Source organism: Papilio machaon, chromosome 16 (genome assembly GCF_912999745.1).
Source record: "Papilio machaon chromosome 16, ilPapMach1.1, whole genome shotgun sequence".
In the NCBI taxonomy this organism is placed as follows: Eukaryota; Metazoa; Arthropoda; class Insecta; order Lepidoptera; family Papilionidae; genus Papilio; species Papilio machaon.
Window position 1 is genome coordinate 5825587 of NC_060001.1, and position 24157 is coordinate 5849743.

General features: G+C 34.0%; 3 protein-coding genes across 3 annotated transcripts; 1 reads left to right on the forward strand and 2 right to left on the reverse strand.

The window, feature by feature from the left end:
- Nucleotides 1-3610: 3610 nt before the first annotated feature.
- On the reverse strand, nucleotides 3611-8641 carry LOC123721806. Its single transcript, XM_045681661.1, has 2 exons — nucleotides 8259-8641; nucleotides 3611-3728 (listed from the first exon to the last, which is right to left on the reverse strand). Exons 1-2 carry the CDS (start codon nucleotides 8639-8641, stop codon nucleotides 3611-3613), a joined length of 501 nt encoding a protein of 166 aa, XP_045537617.1.
- Nucleotides 8642-12507: 3866 nt separating this feature from the next.
- LOC106711169 lies at nucleotides 12508-19260 on the forward strand. Its single transcript, XM_045681662.1, has 9 exons — nucleotides 12508-12769; nucleotides 12897-12958; nucleotides 15788-15891; nucleotides 16143-16316; nucleotides 16887-17037; nucleotides 17916-18102; nucleotides 18415-18557; nucleotides 18988-19132; nucleotides 19220-19260. The coding sequence occupies exons 1-9, from the start codon at nucleotides 12508-12510 to the stop codon at nucleotides 19258-19260; spliced, it is 1269 nt and encodes a 422-aa protein (XP_045537618.1).
- Nucleotides 19261-21845: 2585 nt separating this feature from the next.
- Nucleotides 21846-23840, reverse strand: LOC106711146 (farnesyl pyrophosphate synthase-like). Its single transcript, XM_045681663.1, has 5 exons — nucleotides 23799-23840; nucleotides 23521-23661; nucleotides 23246-23446; nucleotides 22729-22962; nucleotides 21846-22223 (listed from the first exon to the last, which is right to left on the reverse strand). Exons 1-5 carry the CDS (start codon nucleotides 23838-23840, stop codon nucleotides 21846-21848), a joined length of 996 nt encoding a protein of 331 aa, XP_045537619.1.
- Nucleotides 23841-24157: the final 317 nt, after the last annotated feature.

Here is a 24157-nt window from a genome sequence, read left to right on the forward strand (position 1 = left end):
ATAACAAATGAAAGCTTACAGAATTTTACGGTACTGAATTCGAAATCTAGAATAGTGATTTTATTGGTAATGTGCGCACAACGTATCAAACATGATCACAGTTTTTTTTTGTACTAAACTCAAAAAGCGACATTCAATCATAGACAACTATAATATGTTCGTGATGGCAGATCAATATATTAAGTCAGGAACAAAATGATCCAAAAAAAAATCCTAAGTAATCATGTCTTTTTAACCTCTTTATTAATGATGGCGAGTGTATTAGTTAATTCGCTATTTTATATACATATACGAATACTGTTAAACATGGGCTAGACCCATTTTCATGATGAGTTAAATATTACTTCTGTTGTAGTTGAAAACCAAATGGAAAAGGGTCCAGACCGAGGTGTGCTCAACTATCTTTTAATTGAATGTAAACTTCGATAGGATTGACACCGGTTTACAGAAATTGGAGCCGTCTCTAAACTTAGAAATTTAGGGATCTACCTATCAGAGATTCGACGGCAAGTCTTGAAATTATTCCTACATTTACATTTAGTTCACTGTCTAGTTTTACTTATATACTACTAAGATACATATATACTATATCATGTGTTATACACGTAGGACATTGCTGTCATTCGGAGAATTTTGTGTTATTTGATTCAAGTCATGATATTTTTAAACACTTCTACGCTTTGACAATTACCCTATTTTAAAAATCGCGTATCTAGTCTGCTTATTAGTCTTTGTTACTTAAGTTTATATTTTATATATTCAGTTTTTCAAAACACTCCAAACTTATATTTTAAAACAATGGTTTGTTTGACCGGGATAAACTAAAGATCTATTGAACCAATTTATACCAATAAAAAGCTTGTTTATCGGTTCTACATTTATTATGTATATTTTATATAAACTATTCCGTATTCATTTGTATTTTTTTATCCCAACAAAGCTAAATTTATAAAACATACTATTGATTTTCAAACCTGTATATATTTTGTTTTAAAAAAGTCATGGCTAGGGTATATTTGACATCACTCAAATTGGGACTGTGAGAGATGCAGCAAAGAGTTCACTTCAAACACTAGAATCAGCTGAGTACCAGCTGAGTGGGTACAGTGAGTAGAGATCAATTGTAACTACAAATATTTTAAGCATAATCTAGCTTAATGGCTTCACGATTTAAAAGGAATCAGTTACAAAGGATCTACAACATGCCGCATCATTTTAGCAACTAGATTTCAATCACATAGCTTAATATTTTATAAATTATTATAACAATTGGCATGTCTGTTTTTTTTTTTTGTTTTTTATCGCCTTCTAAACCAAGAAAGATTTTAAAAAATGACTTGAAAAACCATCGCAGAACAGAGTTGATAGTTTTTCGTGGAAACTTTTTGAATCTTCCTTTTAGACTACCATCCATAGATAAGTAACCAAAAGATGGAGTGTTTTATACGAGTTTGAGTTATAGTGGAGAATTATAGTCTAGTTGATTTTTGAAATATAATTTTGTGGTAAAAATGATAACGCTGAAGGAATGCATCGCCATTCATTCGCCTCACTTTTGTGCCTCAGATAAGGAGATTCCTTGTTGGGTTGTATATCTCTGCTACTATCACGCACTTATTACGAATCAAAATATTAACTAGCGAAATGAGCTCACATCATAATCATTAACCTGCCTTAATCCCTATGGAGGGTCGGCACAGTATGTACATTCTACTCCTCCTACACATCTACATACATCTCTATCAGCCGTCATATCTGAATTTACCCCCTTCTTACGCATATCTTCTTTCACACAATCCATTCATACTTTATTTGGTCTTCCTCTATTTTTATAGCTATCCACATTCAATCTTATTGCTTTTTTGTTTATATTATCATCATCCCTCCGCATAATATGTCCAAACCACGCTAACCTTCTGCTCCTCAATTTCTCGATAACTGGAGCTACTTTCAAACTTCCTCTGACATACACATTCTTAACTTTATCTTTTCTTATCGCACCACACATCCATCTTAGCATACGCATCTCTCTCTCTCTTTTCTTTCATCCGAAACCTTGGTGGCCCAACATTCAGATCTCAGATCAAATGAGCTCACAAACTATTGTAAAACTATTCAAATTGTATTTAAAAATAAATTGTATTGCATTTATCGCTTTGCATTGAAATTGTTTGATTTCCGGCTTTCAATCGTTTCATATAGAAACTGGCACAATGTTCCACAACGCGTGTGCAATCGTAAAACAAACGAGCATTTCGATTGGCGAATGGCCGCGAGAGTTTGCCATAAACGAGATGGCATTCGGAATCACGCGACCGCCGCCAAGGGCCAGCAATATCCGGCCACAGCAACCATAACCCACCGGGTTTATGTGACCCGGTTTCTCTGGATCCCTGATCCTTTTCGCCCTTCACTGCCACTTTGCTTGATCGCCAAAGATAAGGTGCTGTCACAACTGTTACGGGTTATAGCTCTTTTAATCTTCATCCTTTGATGTTATAATTTGGATTACGTATTTTGAGTTATAAATGCTTTATTGATGACGCTGTGTTCCCCGCTGTATAACCCGTTATTTAAGTTATACGTATAATATTTGGATTGAGATAATTATTGCCAGCCATTTGAACCTTACATCGCTTCCGTGGGACTTTTTGGTGAAATTGCCGAAGAAACAGTGCCAAAATTAAAAAAAAAACAAAGAGTCACTGTGTATATTTATACGTGTTTCCGCAGTGGAAATTCATGGTTCCTATTGCATCTAACGCAATAGCCTGTCATTTAACTTATCTTTTTGCTAGTGCAATATTTATTAAACTCGATCCAAAATTTACTGGCTGCAAAGGCATTTAGGCTTACGTTATATCACAGTAAAACCTTGTTCGTCATAAGAAACGTGAAGTAATATTAATGTACATATTTTGTTATACCAATTCAAAATATGGATACAGATACGATCATAATTATGGCGATATTCAGAATATCGTGAAAGATTATGTTACACAGCGGTGAAAGATTTTTCAAATGTTTCCCGTAACGAAGGTAATTTAAAAAAACACAGAGTAAAAGAATTTGGTGACGCGTCATACAAGCCAATTGGTGACTCATTTTTCTCAGCACACAAATCGAATCATGAAAAAGAAAATATTCGCATGAATTCCTCTTAGAAACTATCACGAGGCGATTCCACGATGTGAATTGTAAACTATCATAGGTACATCGGGCCGGGCCTTGACATGAATGATGGGCGTGTTTTATTCTTTTCTGTAAACTACCCCATTCGATATTCCAAAATTAAATTGGAATACTTGTGAACACCGAAAATTCAAAAATTTTATCATTCATTGATATGAAGCTAATTTAAAAAAAAGCTGTAGCTTTTAGTACAACGCAGGAGAAAAGAACAATCATTCGTCATCAGAGGATGCAATGATCAAAATACTGACGAACGACTCAAGGTTGTCGATTATAAAATGGCCGTATCTTAACCAAATAGAGCATTATCTTGTCGTTGATACTCACGTTTGCCGGATCGTGAACGTGGTCACTTTTCACAAGCGATATGAAAACACAATTCACTGTCAGTGGGTCATCGGGTATAAGAGGTAGTGGGCTAGCACTGGCGTGTATAATTAGAGGAGCTACGGTGCGCGCGGCGCGTCGTGGCAGTCCAGCGGTTGGGCGGCGACTGGGCGCCCCGCCGGCGCCGTGTACCGCCGCCCGCCCCCCGTCTTATCACAAGAATAAAATTTATTTGATGCTATTTTCACACCAGGACAGCATCAGGGAAGTAGGGTAGTATACAGTGCAGTACTGCTATATCTTAAACACATAATATTTTGTTAAACAGTAATGTTCTGCCTTCTGTTTGCGTTCAAATAATGGCCGTACTGCACTGTGCATTGCTCTGCTTCCCTGTTCTGCCCTCGTATGATACTTGGCTTAGCGAATAATCGTCTTGACGATGGCCTTACCATTCAAATTTTGCATTTGATAATTATTTTACTGATGTTTCAAGCGTTAGTCCCTCCCCTTTGTGCAATTCAAATAGTGAAACTTATTAATTAAATGTTGAAGTGAAATCGCATACGGTTAAAAACTCGATCAATGATGATAAGCGGATTACAGTCGTTTCGTACTTTTATGTACTTAGATCGGAAATATTTGTGAATATTTCTCTATAGACAACCGTCTGGACTATGAATACGTACGAATAACCTACTCCATTTGAAGTCAGTTAAAAATACTTAACTATCGTTACATTAAAACGAAAAGAACGACTAAAAAAATACCGCAAAATCTACACAAACGTAAGTAAATTAACTGAGCTTTGAGAATTTACAGCTCTTATAGCAGTCAATAGAGCAAAAGTCTTGACGCTTTCAACGACATTCAAATGAATTCCGATGGAAAATTATATTTTAGTTGGACTTTTAGTATAGTTAATCTAGTTAAGGTGCCAAGGCGATATTAATGCTGTTATCATTTTGTATGCAATAAATATCTAAAAATCTTTATGAAATAATTTTCTCTGTATGTAAAACTGTAGGAGAGTTATCCATGACAATTATCAATCCTCAACCCGTTTGTAAAAAAAAATAATTACCAAAAAATGTATTTAAAATATCGACATATCTATTCTGTGATATAATAAAGAGGAAAGACTAGATTATTAGTTTTTTTTTTGTGAGTTTGCGTTGAATAGGCTTTGAAAGTACTGAACCGATTTGAAAAATTATTTCACTGTAGGGAATCTACACAAACCCAGGGTGACATAGGTGTTAACAATTAGTTTTATTATTTATTACTATAGTTTTTTCACTTACTTTACTTATAAGTCGCTAGCAATGGCTGCTATTCCCAATAAATTTAACAATGAATAAATAATTTTTTCAGTTAAATATTTATTAGATACCATCGAAATTGAAGGTTAGATTAGGTGCCGGAAGTCTAATTTTAGTCCTCTTTCCCTTCCCATCCTTTTCTTATAAAGGAGAGAATTGGAAATCCCCATCATTTGTCGGAGAAGGGGACGCAAAAGAAGGGGAAATATCCCCTCCTCGGTTGATTACACGTAGGCAACGCAACTGTTAATTACTGATGTCTACGGGCAGCGGTCGCTTCGCTATTTCAGCGAATCAGGTGGTCACTTGGTCGTTCGCCACCTTATGATAAAAAAAGATTTAAAAAAACTGTGCAAAAATGTTACATTAGGTATTATTTCATAAAAAGGTTAAGTCAAATAAACGATTTTCAATACGTCAAATAATAAGCAAGACAATCTTTACGTATTGAGGTATCGCAAACACCATAAATCATATCAATTTACAACTAAAGGTCACGTAGAGCCAGGCTCAACCGAGATAATCAGTCTTGATAACCAAATAGTGGGTATTTGTAAGTAAGGCAATAAATTCTAGCCACTTTTCTCGCCTAATTTTCAAAATCAATAGTCGTCCATCTTTTATATTCTGTGACCTTTTGTTCACAATTATATCTTTAGTTCATTAGGAAGAAGTAATTTATCCCTGATTAGCTGGAGGGTAATTTTTGACAATGGAATGGCCATTGTGCCAAATCAAAATCGACATAAGCAGGAGGCATGTAACGCGGTCTCGTAAATTATTTCCTATTTGTAACTATAAAAACAATATTTCCATCCGTTTACAATCCTATTGTAAGAATGAGACGTTTTTATAACAGCACATCCAACAATCTCCACATCTCAATACGAAATACGTAGGCTTCAGAAAGGTTGTCTCATAAACAGTGCAATGTCATCTGGTTGTTCCTATCCCTTCATTTCCATGACTTTTGTTTAATCATGTTGTGTACACTCTACTTGGTTTATAACCTAGTTTTTTGAACTTACTTGTTTTTTACCGAATGTAATGATTTTAAACTGTATTGTGTACCTATTTAAAACGCACCACTTTATTCGTATTAACTCACAAAGCCAGCCTGGTTTATTATTTTTTTAATTACTGATGAGTTTTTTTATCTTTTCCAGATGCTGACAACTTAAGGTTGTTGTATTATTAATCCATTGTAGCGGTTATTGTTTTTTTTTATATATAAAATAATTCACATTAGTAAACGACGTTTTTTTAAGTGAATCATCTAACCTTGGTATGGAACAATATTTATCATTTCAGTGTGATATGCTTTTAGTAATTCACAACGCACACGTCTCGTGTTATCGTTTGGACCCCGCATCATCATTAAAAGGTCAGAGTGTAAGTAATGGTGACCCCATCCCGCAACCCAGTTTGGAAATTTCTAGAAGCGGACTAACATAAACCTGTTTGTCAATGTCGCTTCTGATTAATGCCATTTTATCAGCTATAACCGTTGGAAAAGGAAAAGAGCTGAATTACCTAATAGCTAACCCTAAATAAATTCTACTGATGTTTTTAATATTCCAATGCGTTAAATCAGCAGTGCCAGAGTTTCCCTTTTAAATGTTACTTCTTATTTTGGCAATTTGGAAAAGAAAAAGAAATACGAAAAATTAAATTTTTGTTTTATGACTTAAACCATTCAAAGTAATGCTTTTAATTTTTACCTTGCTCAAATTGACCCTTGAAATATTCAAGACCCACTAAAATGAGGTTAGCCAGCACTCCAGCGTTCTGTAAAATTAATATTTTATTGTTATAATAATAAATTAAAATAAAACCGATAACGTGATTTTAAATAACATATAATTTTACTTCTATGTTACCGTACGTCTAAAACAAATGATAATTTGAACAAATAAGAGGAAAAATGCAGCATATTTTAATGCATTAGTGCAAAAATATCAGCTTACTTAATACTCTAACCCATTAGAATAATTGCAAATTCTTGTTTATAGCTTTAAGCGCTATAATTTTTGCATATTTGAGTTCAAAAATGCGTCAAAAAAGTTCAAGGTTCATCGCTATACATATGAACCAACCAATGGCAAAACTAATTTAGATAATAATTTAAAAATATTGTAAATATATTATTTTTAGTTCTACAATTTAATATAAGGAAACAACGCTTTGAGGTAATTAACGTTTTTTATGTATTCGAAATAAGTTCTTAATTGTAGCAACTCCCAAGATTTAGCACCATCTTGGACCTTCAATTGTCATTTCCAACTATTTAGTTTGAAAGTCCAGTCCAAGTCTTCATTTAGCAATAATAATTTTACTATTGCGAATTCATTTAGCAATAATAATTTTATTTAAATGCAATAATAACATGTAGCAATAATAAAATTATTGAAGAATTGTTATTATTGCTAAATGAAGACTTGGACTGGCAACTTAAGGCCAAGCAATCAAGATACAGCTTTAACCACAGCCAGGTGTGTCTGCGGCGCGGCAGCCTCTGATCAGATTTATATGTAAAAATTAAATCCGAAAAAGATAACTCTCGGATCAGACAAATCTCCGATAGCGTGTTTTTTTAGCTATAAATAGCTGCACGCCATATACATTCAGACACACAAATTAGACTGTATCGGCTTAGCCTTAAGTGTGACCTAGACCAATCAACTTTTATTTTGAAGGTTATCTACAGTGCCAAACGTTTAATTTAGTTAATAACCTTTGGTTTCTGAGACCAAAATCTCTGTTTAAAACATGTTGTCATCCTTGTCATTATCGTTGACAAAACAGAGATAACTTAATGTTTTAAACAGAGATTATGGATTCAGAAATCCACGGTTATTTATCTTATATCTAGACAGTCAAAAGTATTAAACATATAAAAAAAACGTTGCAATCACTATTGTTTTTAAAACTCATCTTAATAAAAGATTTCGTTTAGAAAATAACAACACAAGGCGTTCTAATTTTAAAACACATAAAAACTTTTACCTGCCTAGATATGCTTAATGTTATTTAACGTTACATCAGAAAGTAACTCTTTTATTTATAGAAAAATTGGGTAGGTGATAAAAACGTAAAGTTTGAATGCAAGGTGTAAAGATTTTTTCTCTATTACCGCAAAAAATACTGTTAGACACTGTTTAGTTAAACCCGTGTTTTAACCTTTTCTCTTTCACACAATTCATCCATACTTTCTTTGGTCTTCCTCTACGTTTATAGCCATCCACATTTAATCTCATTACTTTTATAACTGCTGCATAACATGTCGAAACTACGCTAACCTTCTGCTTCTCAATTTCTCGATAATTGGCGCTACTTTCAAACTTCGTCTGATATACACATTCTTTACTTTAACTTTTCTTGTCACACCATCTTAGCATACGCATCTCAGCTACACACAATCTTCTTTCATCCAAAACCTTGGTGACCCAACATTCAGACCCGTACAATACGACAGGTCTTACGATTGACTTGTAGATCTGTCCCTTAAGCTTGGGTGACATTCTTGGATCACAAGTCACACCGGTGTCCAGTCGCCAACCGAGGTACTTAAAATCGTAGCAGGTTGGTAGGTCAACACCATTTAAAGCGATTGGAGAAAAGCTGGTCGGACCACCAAAATCGCAGAACAAATGTTCAGTTTTCGTCCTGCTGATTTTTAAACCAGCTCTCTGCAATTTATCTCGCCATTTTTCCAACCTGCTCTGCACCTCGCATTCATCTTTCCCGACAAGCATGATGTCATCAGCATAAAGGATACACCAGGGTACCTCCTCATCCATTACCAGGAGTAGGCCTACTGAGACACCGAACCTGTCACTATCGCCAGCAGCGGAATGGATGTGACTTGATTTGTGTATTTTAGTTAATTCTAATTAAAAAAAAACCATTTATGAAATACGATAGGCCACAGCTAATAAATAGAGAAAGAAGATTGTGAAAGTATATATTATTATAGGAAGAACACTCTTTTGACTTGACTTGCAAATTGCAGGTCCTGGGTTCGAATTCCACCATGTATCCAAATATATGTGTGAAGTCAATCAACCCGCACTGCGCCGTCATGGTTGACAATGGCCTAGTCACCCCTGAATTAGGGTAGGGTCCGAGCCCTTCAGTAGGGAAGTATAGTGAACTGATGATGATGATTACTGATTGTAATTTGGGTAAGATATGTTATCCGTTATCTAATTTAAATGATCTTATTTAATACTAGCTGTTGCCCGCGACTCCGTCCTCGCGCAATTAAAAAAACATAGTAGATAGTCTATGCGTTGTTCCAGACTATGATCTACACCTATACCAAATTTCATCAAGACCCATTGAGCCGTTCTGGTGATACCTTCATACAAACATCCATCCTTGCATCCATCCACATATTTGCATTTATATTATTAGTAAGATATACTATCCGATGTCTACAACTTCACCAGCGTGGAATTAAAAAAAGCAAAAATCGCGCATGCGCACAAAATTAATGGAAATATAATAATTATGCGCACAAAATATAAAAAAAATACTTTGATAAGGTCACTTAAATTATTTATCTCTGTAGATCTAAGTATTTAACCTCTGTGCGATTTTTTTGTTGAGTTAATCTTCTCAATGCTGTATACCTTACAAAAATATAATAATTATATTAAATTGTCAATTTATGCAACCTTACAAGGATTTTAATAAAATTCTGGTTTCCTACAGCCACCAATATTTTTGCACGATCACTTTTTGTTCAGTATATGTTTCGTGCGGTCGTTAATCATAGACTTTATTTATGAACTAATTGTGTTGTGATACGTATAGTAATATAATTGAAAAGTAGCATGAATAAAAACATGATAATAATAGTTTTGTTTTTTACCTTTTGCCGGGCATCGGCAGTGATTTATCAATTAAATAGTAAGTATATAAAAATATATAGAAAACATAAAATTAACATTTTTGGCATATTATTTCATTAACCCAATTGCACAAATTAAAACATAAATCACTCACTAATAAATAGATCGAATTTATGCGAAAATGATGTTTATAATTAACTAACAATAGCTGTCCCCGACTTCGTCAGCGTAGCATTAAAAAAAGTTATTATAGTTGGGAACACGAAGCAGAGATTTTGGAATTTACTCGGTTGTGGCAGTTAAACATTAGGAAGAAACCTCGCACCTATTCAAATACTCCCACCAAACATAAAACTTTCCTTATAGGCTCACGCGTTTAGGCAGTCTGTAAGGACACTAAGTAAAAATATCGACTGTTAAAAATACTCCATCACGTCAGATTGAGACAGAGTGAGTTTAGAATCTATAGAGGAGTCTACATTTAATATATCTGACAATTTGCACGGTTCATAAGTAAGTAGGAGAGTCACAAAGTTGCAAGAAAAAACTTTAACTTAACAGTGTCGAACATGGTTAATTTTGAAATGGGTTATTTTATGGCGGGTGCAACGTTCCCCTATTATGTATAACTGTCACGCTCGAGTCAATCCCGAAATCCCTTCACTTATACTCGATGTAACACGAGTAACTATGTAACAAAAAAAACACTAATTTTATTTTGTTCTAAAACAATGGTGAGAAAACAGAAGGCAAAAAGTAGGTGGCGCGGGCGGTAGGTTTCCTTCCGCCATCTGTCATTTTTAAACGTCATTATTAATGTATTAGGATTATCATACATCACTCTTCTTCGATGTTTAGCTGCAGCTAAACGGTTCAAGCTGATGTGATCTGAACTTTTAAGCCCGTTCAGACCTGATTTACGCACGTCTACATACGCAATAAGTGCTTGTTCATATCTAGCTTGCGGGCGAGGATGCGGAGGACAACACGAACATTAGCCGAGCAAACTGAGCGTTTGCGTAATCAATCGATTCAAACCGGTTAAACATACTAGAGGTCGCTAGTAAATCGCCAGCTCCGCCACTACTTATACAACACTCTCATATCTTACTAATATTGTAATTGCGAAGGTTCACATGGATGGATGTTTGTTTGATGGTATGTCCTAAACGACATAACGGATTTCGCTGATATTTGGTACAAATGTAGACCATAGTCTGGAAGAACGCATATTCTACTTATTACGTTTCATTTTTAATTCCGCGCGGATGGAGTCGCGGACGACAGCTAATAACTTCATAAGTTTTGAATTGTCGCTAGCGCGCCGGCCGCGCGCGACTGTCGTTAACTCGCCGCAACCGCGCCCGCACCCGCGCGTTCAATGTGAAGAGAGTCTTCACATCTAACTTGCGGCGAACGTCATATGTGTCAATTAACCCCCCCCCCCTCGTCCAGCACCCCATCTATCCCCGCTCGTGAGTTAAATATGAACAAGCATTAACCCTCAACAATCACTAAAGATCATGCCGACATCTATACTAACCAAATGGCAAAAAACATGATGACCCAAAAATGGTTCACTTTTTCATAATGTACATGGAGGTTACAATTAATAGTCACCCCCTATCACCTTCTAACGGGAACACGTCGATTTACCAATAACCTTGTATACACAGTGAAGGCTTAAAAGACTTCTTTTCAATAGTTTATGATTTCATCTACGCAAATTTTTTACTTGTTTTGTGAAATTTGTTTTTTTTTTTTCAGAAACAGAATATGTTAAAATGCCGCCTGTATTCCATCTTGACCGATACGAGTTATGTATAGATCAAACAGGAGGAATCTACTGTTTTGTGGATGTAGATTTAGTTTCAGACAGTGAAAACGATCTCTTAAAAATGATACATGTAAGAATTATTTATGTAACAATACTAGTCAACCAATATCTTAAAATAGTCACAAAAATTATTAGAAACTCATTAGATATAATTACGATGGTAGCAGACTACGATGTCCGCGTATGTGTGAGCGGCAACGGCACAATAGAACAAAGAAAGAAAGCTATATCTTTCCAGTGTAGCGAAATTAGTAAATATATTAAATTATTAAATGAAATTTTAAAAACTAAGTAAAGATTTCCAACCTTATTAAACAAAAATACAGATATAAGGTTGTATGTGTAGAATAAAAGTGGAAAAACTACAAGGGATCTCTTCCGGCAAGCACTCGTGCCGTGGACAATAACTTGAAGCTGAAGCTCCACTTCTTAAATATGAACTATTAGGATCCTATCGGCGATGTCAAATGAAAAAAAAAACTGTGTTACCAGAACTATATTCTTCACTACTGTGTAGTATTATATATGCGATTGTTAAAACACGCTTTTTAAGAGTCCGTTTCGACACTTGTATTGTCACGTATAATACGTGACGTATCGGTATCTTTGTTTTTTTAAAAGAGAACGTGACGAATGTTAAAGGGTGTCAATGCAAGTCGTAAACTCACCAATTTTTAAAGTCGTACAAGACGATCAAATAATTGCTGCCTTTAAATCTGTTTACCGCCATCGAATGTGACTGTACTTACAAATATTCCGGCGAAGAAATTTCCCCACGTCTTAGTCGCCCCATAAAGAATATAGTAAATAGCCCCTTATCTCAGTACTACAGTACTACAGTACTACAGTAAAATCAATGATATTTTAAACCATTTATCAATTGTTATTATTGAACATGTTACAGGAATACAGCGCGCGGAAGGAAACTCATTTCAATCATTCACGGCTGCGTTATGGTATTTGTTTGACAAAAATGTGCAAAGATTATTTAAAACCAAACACGACAAGTTCAAAAGATTTGAATTTAGTTATTGAACAATGTTTGAATACATCATTTTGGGAGCAATATAAGTTGAAAACTAGAATAAAAGAAGATACGAAGTGTCATACTCAAGAGCAGTATTATCCTATAGAGCCAATAGATATAGTGGTCGCAGTGATACTTTTATGTATATTGATGTTGAACTTGGCTGGTAGTGTTTACGACATACTTATTGTTAAAAAGAGTTATTCAGGTAAATTATATTAAATTTGATGATTTTTTCTTAAAGTAAGGTTGATCATTAAGTGACTATTCGTCGTCATTTGTTTCCTCATCTCCAAATTTCTCATTTTAATTTAAACTACATATTTGTCCGACAGGCAATAAGTGGCTGCTATACTTTTCAATCAAACGGAACTGGTCCAAATTAACAGAAACACAAGTAGATAACGGAAAAAATGAACGCCTAAAAGGTTTAAACGGAATGAAGTACGTACATAAGTTAATCCTGTGACGGATTCGAAGAACAGATTTTTGTCACAAGAAAATTGATTTCTCATCCAACATATCCTTACCCTCTTAATTTACCTTTAAGCTATTTATTTATCTCACCCTCTACAATCATACTTTAAACTCTATTTGTTGTTATCAACAGTGGTGGAGTCCGCAACAACACTTGTTGCTTGAAGGTCCAGCGCACCTGTGAAATACCACGACCAGCAGAAGACAAGCGTGAAATAAAAGTAATTTGCAGTAGTAAATTTAACGTTTGCCACCTTATGATATGAAATTAAAAAGAGATTAATCATTTTCTTCATCATCATCATCCTCATCTTCATCATCAGCTCACTCTACGTCCCCACTGTAGAGCTCGGAGCCTACCCCAAGTTAGGGATGACTAGGCCACAGTCAACCACTCTGGGGCTTGGTTGACTTCACACATATCTTTGAATTTCTTCTTAGATATGTCCTGGTTGCATCACACATGTTTTCCTTCACCATAAGAACGTCGTATATATGTACATATGTAAATTGAGAATCGAAAAACACATTGGTACATGGCGGGATTCGAACCCAGGACCAGCAGATTGCAAGTCAAGTGCTTAACCCCTGGTTCACCGATGTTCTCAATTCTTTTCTTACCTCATCTTAATCCACGCATTATATTTACCTAACTTACAAAATAAATTATAAACTTTAACTTTATTATAACTCAATCAGTACATACATACCTCCGAAAGTTCCTCATCCTCTTTTTAGTCGGAAATCAAAAATGTGGAAGTGAGATTTAAACTGCAAGAAGTTGTTCTCTTCGTATAAAGAAGTAATTCTACATTATTATGAAGAAATGTTTTATAAGAAATTGCAGTTTAATAATAGAAAGAGGGGCACAGAAACAACTTCAAAAATTTACAGAATGTTTTTTTTTTGTTTGTATTAAATGCTTTTTTATCTTTTCAGAGTCATTACAATAACCGTGATAATACTATTACACTCTCTACTTCCCTTTGTGGTAATAGACAATACGCAGTTTTTAGAAACAGTGAGTAGATCATTCAAATAGTTGAACTTTTCAATTAAAGCTTTGTACTACATTAAAATGTCAATATCCCCCTTAACTTTTGGAGTTATAAAATAAATATACAAAGTTTGACGGCTAATTTCAACAACTTTTTTGTTTCATAATTCTAACTTTAAAGCCAGCTAAAATCCTTCAGTTTTATCTCCACAGTTTTAAACACTTAAGACAAAGCTTCTAACTACCGCGTGAATCAATTGCACTACTATGGGCAAACAAGGTATGTGTGTGTGATCAGTGGCTAAATATCGCGGATGCAAACGTACTTAAGAAGCTTTGTCTGCGTACGGTTTATCAAATATTAGTGCTTGGCCCACTTAGCATTAACTAGGGCCCAGTTTTAACCGCATCATTATGCTACGACGGTAGTGTTAAGCGTGAAGGTCCTTTATTTAAACCATCCAGCGACGATGTCCCATCGTCGCGCGCAGCCGGACGGGTTTTTAAGCGAAAAGCCATAAAGGTTAACCATAAGGTTAACAATAAAATTCGAGGGTTCAAATTCGTAATCGGCATTGTTTTCAATTATACTGTTCTCTAGTTCGGGGGTCATAGAAGAGCCAACAAATAATTTTCACTTTTTGATTATTGGGAATATTCCGAAGCGTAGTGATCACTCGCTTTCGCTCCGCATATTATTAATTTACCCTTTTTTCGCAGTGCATGAATGATTTGGTCAGTGACGTGCCTAAAATATTGTATTCGTTGGTTCGCCATCCCTACACAAACAGCTTTTTTGCCATTGTTTACTATGTACTAAATATCGTTGTGCACTTTCTGTTCTTTGTTACAGGTTCCTAGTAATATTGTATACCATTTGCTACTTAACGCAACCGTAATTGTACAGACGTTCTTTGTAATTTCTGGATGTTTGGCATCGTACAATCTTCGAATAAAACCAGAAGAAAATACAATTTGGAAAACGATATCTAAAAGAATTTTATTAAGATGGTTAAGGTAACTTTCCAATCCTATTAGTGCTATAAATGCGAAAGTTTAGATTGATGGATGTTTGTTTGAAGATATCTCCGGAACAGCTCTACGGATCTTGAATAAATTTGGCACAGATGTAGAACACATTCGACTTGTACTTGATAAGTATTTCTTTTATTCCGCGCGGACGGATACACGGGCGACAGCCAATACTTCATAAACACTTACAGAAGTTTTATAAACAGTATTTGACCATCGTCGTTACGACTGAGCGGAACCTCTGAATTCTCGATACAACACAAATAAAAGTTAAAGAACACACGCCATATGCTATAACATTTACAATAGTATTTAATTAAATATTACGTACTTTAATATTTTGATTGATTTAATATTTATGATTTTTAAATTCTTCCCATTCGCTTCTTTAAATTCACAGTATATGTATTACTTTTGTTCTTTTGATGAACAGTATGTTCCAGCTATATCGAAAACGACTAACGTTATAGATAACATTATGTAATTAGGAGCAGAGCGTATTATTTATATAATATTGTAAGATATTTGATGCAAAAGTATTTTAAAAGAATTAAACTAACAGCGAAACAGTGAATTTAACTCTACTTCATAATAATCCTCGCTGTAGTATAAACTTTAACCGAACGTAAGTAAACAAAAATGTCAGACGTTCCGCAATTAGTGGAATAATTTAATTCGTTGTTTTTCATTACCTGTTATTTATTATTTCATTTTGAATAGAAACTGATAGGACCCGAAATCGAAGACTGCCGCCGGGACGGTTGGCAGAACATGCTCTACATAAACAACTATTTTGATAACACTCGCTGCATGGCGCATACATGGTGAGAAGGATACGAGTAACATAGAATTTTATACCTCATAACTTAAGCCAATGTTAACTAATGTTGATAATGTCGTCCGTGACGTAATTCTTCAATGGCGAACCTTACTACCTCCTAGAGTGCAATCTAAGATGAGTGGCAAATCAATGAAAACTACTATGGCAAAGGAATACCATTATGAATGAAGGTTAAAAGGTATTTGAGGGTGGTAGGTAGTTCAAATACAAACATAACGGTTTATATTTTTATAGGTATGTGGCAGCGGACATGCAACTGTTTATATTGGGAACATTTACGTTGGTACTGATAAGGAGTGATCAGAGGAGACAAGTTGTGCTCTGGGCTATGTTTGTACTTTCTCTCTTCACAGCTCCGTTACACACGTATTTTCAAAACTTGTACGATAACATAATTATCTCGCCAGAGTAAGTTTTATTTACTACACTTAAGCTTATAATTCAGTCTCGCATAAAATATATAAATAATATAAAAACTAAACAACTTACATAGTATATCATAAATTAGCGGTCACTCGCGACTGCGTCAACGCAAAATTAAATAAAAATATAGGCCAAACAAGAATATATAAAAAAATACTCGCCATATTGCATTATGGCGAGTATTTTTTTTATATCTGGCCAGGCTATATTCCCGCGTCGTTCAACAACCTTCTCGTCAAAGTCCCGTCCCATGGTTTACATTATGCCAGTGTTAAAATTTTGAACACTACTATCCTACTGTACCGGCATAAAGGTTTCGATTGAAATCCGGTATAGAGCGACACGCATACTTCGACACTTTTGAAGCGCGCTTTACTCCGCGTGGACGAAGTCGCGAGCAAAAGCTAGTTATTTATAAAATTTTAATATTTTCCTGTAATGTATCTAAAAGTTATCTTCTTCAAAATTTTTATTTATCTATAACTTTATTCACAAGTAATAGATCCAGCAATAAGAAGTACAATTAATTAAAATTCTTTTAAAATTGTTTTACAGAGTTATTCTGGATTTTTTTGTCAAAGATCCTACTTTCAACCACTCGTACAAGCGCGGCCACACAAACATGGCATGTTATATATTAGGGCTTAGCCTCGGCTTGATCATTTATAAATTGCAGCAGAAGCAGTTAAATATTGAAAAATATAAGGTAATAATTCGTAACCATTGTTCTTTACAAGAGCGTCGGTGGCTCAGGGGTTAAGCACTTGACTTGCAATCTACAGGTTCTGGTTTCGAATCCCGCCATGTACCAATGTGTTCTTCGATTTTCAAATTACATATGTACATTTCCGACGTTCTTACGGTGAAGGAAAACATCGTGATGCAACCTGCACATATCTAAGAAGAAATTCAATAATATGTGTGAAGTCAACTAACCAACACTTGGCCATCATGGTTGACTATGGCCTAGTCACCCCTAACTTGGAGTAGGCTCCGAGCCCCTCGGTGGGGACGTATAGTGAGCTGATGATGATGTGCTTCGCGCTTTCATTAGCCAACGCCACACATCGTTCAATGCTATATCAATTTACATTAAGCCTGGCCACTAAGGATATCTAAGGAACTAGCAACATCAACGCTTAGCGTGATATTAAAAATATAGACTTACAAGTTGCTAATTACCTAATTTTATACAGTAATAAAAAATAAATACAGTTTTTTTATAATAGAAGGGGGCAAACGACAGTACAGTTCTTGATAATTAAACATTCGAACGTCCAAAAATATAATTTGTCTCCGAAACCCATAAGTGGAAGAAAACTTAAGCAAACATTATAGCCGTCGCATTTTGCTGTAAACAAAATTTAAGTATTGCCTAAAATACCCTTGTAATATACTTTTGTACTTATAAAATATCTGCTATATTGTGACCTTCAACAATTAGACTTGACTTCGACAAATGAATACACCATTAATTTCACATTCTTTTACCAAATTTTGTTAGGATAAGGACAATCAAGCTCATTTGTTTTTAACTAACTATTTTTATACGAACACAATGACTATACAATGTTTCTTTTCTAGAAATACAAATATATGTTCTGGGCAACATGTCCCATGATGATTATATTGATACTTTGCCGTGGCTTGATGTACATGGACGGTGTAACACCACACCCTGCACTCAAAGCCATTTGTGCCGGCTTGTACAGACCACTCTTTGGATTGCTTATATTCCTATTTATATTAGGGATGGTGTTTAAACTCGAAAGTAAGTAAATTTAATGAATAACTCTTATCCAAGTTACCAATAGTAAGCTGCCAAATAAATGTTTAAGCCGGGTAGAACGGACACGACGCGGTGTTTATGTCTTAAAATTTTTCTTATACGCTAAGATAGTGCGGAGATGGAAAAAAGATGAGCTAATTAGAAGTAAGGAACATTTACAGCTCATATCCATTGTAATATATTAACACTGAAATAACTTTGTTGTACTCACCATATTCATTTTTATTTACCAATGTAAATGCGACAAAAAACTAAGCCTTAATAATTAATACTTATTTAACGTTACAATTACAGATGTTTATAGACCGACATTAGAATGGCGAGGTTGGACGTCAGCCGTTCGCGTTTCGTACTCCGTCTACATAGTGCATCTGATGTTGATATTGATTAGTGTTTCTTCTATAACTACATTAAATCATTTGACCATTTATGAGGCTGTAAGTTAAGTTTCTTAAATTTTTTTTATAATGTGGCAAGCGCAGAAGTGCTCACCTAAATTCACCGAAATAGCGAAGCGACTGCTGCCGTTAGATATGTGCAATACGGAATATGCACGTGACTCCAAAATAGATTTTTTTATACACAAGTGCCTTATTGCTATTAAACATATCTATAAAATCTATAATATTTTTTCTACACTATGTAATGTAATGTATTTAATACTAAATTTAATTCTAAGTTCCAAAACGCTACTCTATTACGTTTAAATAAGTAATAAATACATGCATATCCCTATTGCAGATGTCTTTAAATTGCTTCTTCTGTGTGATTTTGGTATTGAGTACTGCTTATAGGTTTTGATACAATATTAAATAATATATTAACAAACATTCTGAAAATTTTCACGCGACTTTGGATGGATTTCAGTTATTATCATCGTTCGGAACAATCACCTTTAGCTTCCTGTGTGCTGTACCTCTTTGGTTACTCGTCGAATCACCAATTTCGCAAGTCGTTCAACAAGTAACGTCTTCAAAAAAAACTAAGAGTTCAAAAATGAAAAGCATTGACAGTGAGTATCGACGTGCTAGCTACACTACAGAGTTTAACTAGATGCAATGCAGTCAGCGGTTCTTTTATTCTCGGTTCTTTTTTGCAGATAGTATAGTTTCCAGCTCTGAAGATAAAAAAATGAACTAATTACCATGTTTTCTTTTGTGAAAAAAACATGGTGATTAATTTTTATCTTTTTAATTTTTATCTTTTTTTCAAATTATTTTATATAATATACAGATCGGGGCTTGTAATAATTAGTTATTTTAGTTTTTTTTAAGTTATATTAATATTATTTGTTGTCACTTTTTCTTATGAATGTTGTATCTTGAAACGTACTTTGAGTCTATGCTGAAAATAAATCTTATTATTGTTATAATTTTTTTATTTAATACAATAGGTTATTAAAAAGTTCGTGACGATTTTCGATGGTTGTTTTTATTGAGTCAGCAATATTCTCTTTTACGACTGAGCCAGTAATACGAGCGACCTTTGTAATACTGCTGCCATACAGAAGACAGGCGTGAAGTGGAAGTTATTTGACTTCCGCTCTGTATATCGCTTTCGCGAGAATTTTAGTTACGTCAATTGATAGAATAGTCAGGCGTCAAGTGGAAACAATTCCACGAAGGATAGAGAGGTTAAATATTCTCTTTCTGTGCGTCCTTCGTAGATTAAAGGTAGGCAACGCATCTGCAATTGCGGATGTGGGCAGCGGTAACTTGGGTACTTCGACGAAGCCAGGTGACTGCTTGCCCGTTTGCCATCTAATAAAAAAACTGTGATTATTATAAACTAGCCGTCGGCCGCAACTCCGTCCGTGTGGAGTTAAAAAAACTTAGTGACCTATACGTTCTATATCTATGCCTTTTTCAGCAAGCCCATGCAGCCGTACCTGAGATAACTTCTAACAAACATCCAACCATACATCCAAATATTCGCATTTATAGTATTCGTAACATTGCTTTTATGATAAGCCATAACCCGTGCGATACAGACATTAAATTCGAACACAGGACACAATTTGCTGTAAAACCGCGGATACTAGGTCGTTAAAATAGCTTTAAAACTTTGACGTTGAACAGATTTAAAGATTTATTTTTATTTCTTTGTTTTTCTTTTTAATACTTAAAAAAATTTGAATAAAATAAGATGAAAGTTTACTTATACTTAATAAGGCTTACATTTAATTTTTTATACAGATAAAAAATTTCAGCTTGCAGTTTAATCCGGGTCTGTCAGGAGTTGAAGCATTACAGTAGAACGTGACTCAATTAGTGAGAGACCAGAGGTATCAAAAGATAAAACCGCTCTCTATGCACTTGTACATAAAAACAATCTAATGCCACAATATATTTGATCTATTTATTTTAACAAGTTTATCTTACAACTTTTATACTTTTTAAATTAAAAATCTTGGTAATCCGTAGTTGACATTAAACGACGGTAAAATTAATGCAAGAAGGCATTTGAGAGATTAATAAAAAATGTTGTACAGGGTGATGAAATTTAAGATTATGTTAAAATAAAATAAAGTCTATGGTGAAAATAATTCGGCTTAGATAAAAACAAGTTGGCCGATTGTACTCTAATTATTGATTAATTTAATTTTTGTTATAAAGTTGTTTAAGTGTCTTACACACAAAATAATATCTATCACATGATTTTTTTCTTGAAACGTAACTGACATGCAGGGTAAGACTAGAATATGTTGCTCAGATGAAAGTCAAAGCTCAAGTCTGTCCAATCTCAGGTACAAAGAGCAATCCATCTGTAACACCCATAGTTTGACCTGTCATCCTAACAGAGAGATTATAATATAGTACAGCTCACAGTAAAAGACCACCTTCACAAAGAAGAGTAAACAAGTAGGATTAGAAAAGATGACAAACTTTTATAATAAAATTACTTTATATAATTTTAATTTAAAAAACAAAATCGGCTTGTAGGGTTACGTACTAACTAGAATTCACTTTATGTTATGGTTACCTACAAACCTACAACCAAGATAGCTATAACGTGTCCCTTACTAAAAACTACTTTCCGAGAACAGCTAGTTGCTGTTCCCTTTTATACCGTGGATCCTGAACCCAGTGGAATTTTACAATGTTTACGAGTCCCATTTTCCTGTTCTGGAATACATATTGATTTATGGACACCGAGTGTAATTATCTTTCGATAAAATTGTGTGGCATTTGGCGCACGTCTTCACGAGGTCGAAGAGCAATTTACACGAGTAATGGGATTTGTTGCGACGGAATCGCCCTCTCCCCGGGGAACGCGGAAAACTAACACGCTTCTTTCTCTAGTATCAAATAAACATTAAAAAATTTAATATTTAACTTAAAAAAAAAATACGGTAAATGTTTCATTGAGATTATTAATTCAATATGATTTTCATTTTCATGTAACTTGATACTTTTTCTGTAAAAAACTAATAAAAACAAATGAATGATATTTAAGAAAATTATTACTTTTGACTACAGTCAGGGTCCCTTATGCCACTTCGGGTAATAAAATTCAATACATAAAAATACAAAAGTATACATACTGGTGAAAAACATTATAGTCATGTGGTCGGTTTGGCAAAAAAGGGGATCTAAAAGACCTTGTAATTCGAATTTAAAATTATTTATTTACAGACAAATAAATGGCAAAACATACGAAAAGGTTAGTTAAAAGTGAGAAATAAACAGTTGGTGATACACATAATTTTTATTTTTATATTGGTTTTAATTCTTATCGTACATAAAATTTTTAGTGTCTTGTGAATAGTAACGAATTAAATTTTGAAAACTTTTGAAGAATTCCGGAGAGGGTATTGAGTTCTTGGGCAACTTGGATACTTTTTTATTGAATGCATCAAAACATTTCTGTTGCTCTTGCTTGTAAAGTTTCGTTATATCTACCTCATCGTACACTTCGATGATTCGTTTTACTTTCTCGGGATCAGCGCTGCCAAAGTTCTCTAAGAAGATCCGTCTTTGCTCAGAGTTGCAGTTCTCCAAGAATGCTGTTGCTACCCACGTAAACTTGCCCTCTTGTATATCCGTCGAGCTTTTGCAGACGTTTATCGCACCCTTTTCATTATAGAAGTCTAACAAATCGTTCTGTAATTTATGATAATTTGAATTAATTTTCCCATTTGTCAAGATCAATGTTACCTTCACGCTGAGAAATAAAAAAATCTTTGCATAACGAAGTAAAATTCTATTCATCTACAATCAAGTCTTCTGCAGGGTAGTTGTTAAAATATTACTAGTAGTGGGTTTGTTTTATAAACCGCTATAAATTTTTATCCTATCTATATTAAAAAGAACAGTTATCTTTATGAAGTAAACAAATCAAATTTTGTAAGACTCGAGCAGTCTTGTAGACAACATTCATACTTATTGTATACATATAAAAAAAAAATCCTATAATATTCCCGTGCGCTTCAGCTACTTTTTAGTCATAGTCCAGATTAGTTCAGCCGTTCAGGAGATTACACGGAAAAATCTCGGACAGATAGACAGGCAAAAAAATTAAAATTGTATTTTCGTTATACGGTTTTTTGATATTACATACAGACACTCCATTTTTATTTGTTGTATAGATGATATTTGAATAACTTACATGATATTGAATTAAAGCACCAATTTCCAAACCCACATCATCCACGACGTCGTAAGACGCTTTGTTCAACTTGTTGCTAAGAGCCAGGGCTAGCAAAAGCGGTGACTTGATGGAGTAGAACGAAGATTTCAAGTTATTCAGCATTGTTAACAATTCCATGTTATAATTATCATAATTTCTAGATCTGGATATCTCTACTTCCATATATTGACCGACAGAAGACACAAAATAAACCTTAAAAATCATAGAAGAAATTACTACATTTATATATATTTCATTTGGTAGTCCATACACATAATTAATATGTGTATTGTGTATGGATTAACATTTCAAATGTATATTAAAATTTTAAAACTAAATTAAATTTACTTGGTACTAAAATTTCACTTAAACAGTATCATTTGACTTTGGCTCACAATTTTGGCATAACAAACTGAACAAATGAAATAGCATAATGGCTACCAGGTATGGAATTACATTCCTCTGCTTTCATGTTTTATATTCTTATGGAACTCACCTTATCATAGACACTTAAAATGTTTGCACACATTTCTCCATTAAAGTTTTGTCGTATTATTTCATTGATAAAACTCCTCATAATGCAGGCGTCACTGAACGCAATAAAACCGGTATCGTCCAACAAATGCCAGCAAGGCTTGCCGCCGCGTTCAGTACTGTTATCAGCCAAGTCGTCCCAGATGAAAAAGTAACTTTGTACCTAAAAACAATACTTAATTGATTTTTCTGTAGATTTTAATACTAGAGCAGGTATTGATTAATTAAAAAAAATACCATCTCAGTCGTAGAAACCATCACTTGCAATTTGTTTATCAGTTCGTCGTTAATTGTCAAGTCGTTGTTCAATGCTTCGTAAGCCATCACCATAAACTCCCCTTGCACTGGATATCTACCAATAGTATAATATTCCGAAAACTGTAAAAACAATATCTAATTATAATAATATAACATTTACTCTCTTCGTTGAAACAAAACAAAGCAACATAATAGTATAAAAATATTAAAAAAATTATAAATAATTAAAATAAAATTTATTGCTTTAATATGGTGACCATATTCTCTATAAAAAAGAGATAGTTCACAGCATGTTTCATTTTCTTTCGATAATACATATATATAAATGTCACAGTAAGGGTGTTTACAATCTGCAAATAACATTTTTCAAGCACGAAAATTCAAGTGAATCTATGTTATAAACTAATTATAAAAATTAAACTGTCAACAATAATCTTAAGATTTAATAGTAAATGTTAGAATAAAAATTATTAAAATTTAATAAAGAGGTTTAAAGCGCTATCATGTACGTACATAAATGAGAGATTTTATTTAATTAATCTTAAGATTTAATAGTAAATGTTAGAATAAAAATTATTAAAATTTAATAAAGAGGTTTAAAGCGCTATCATGTACG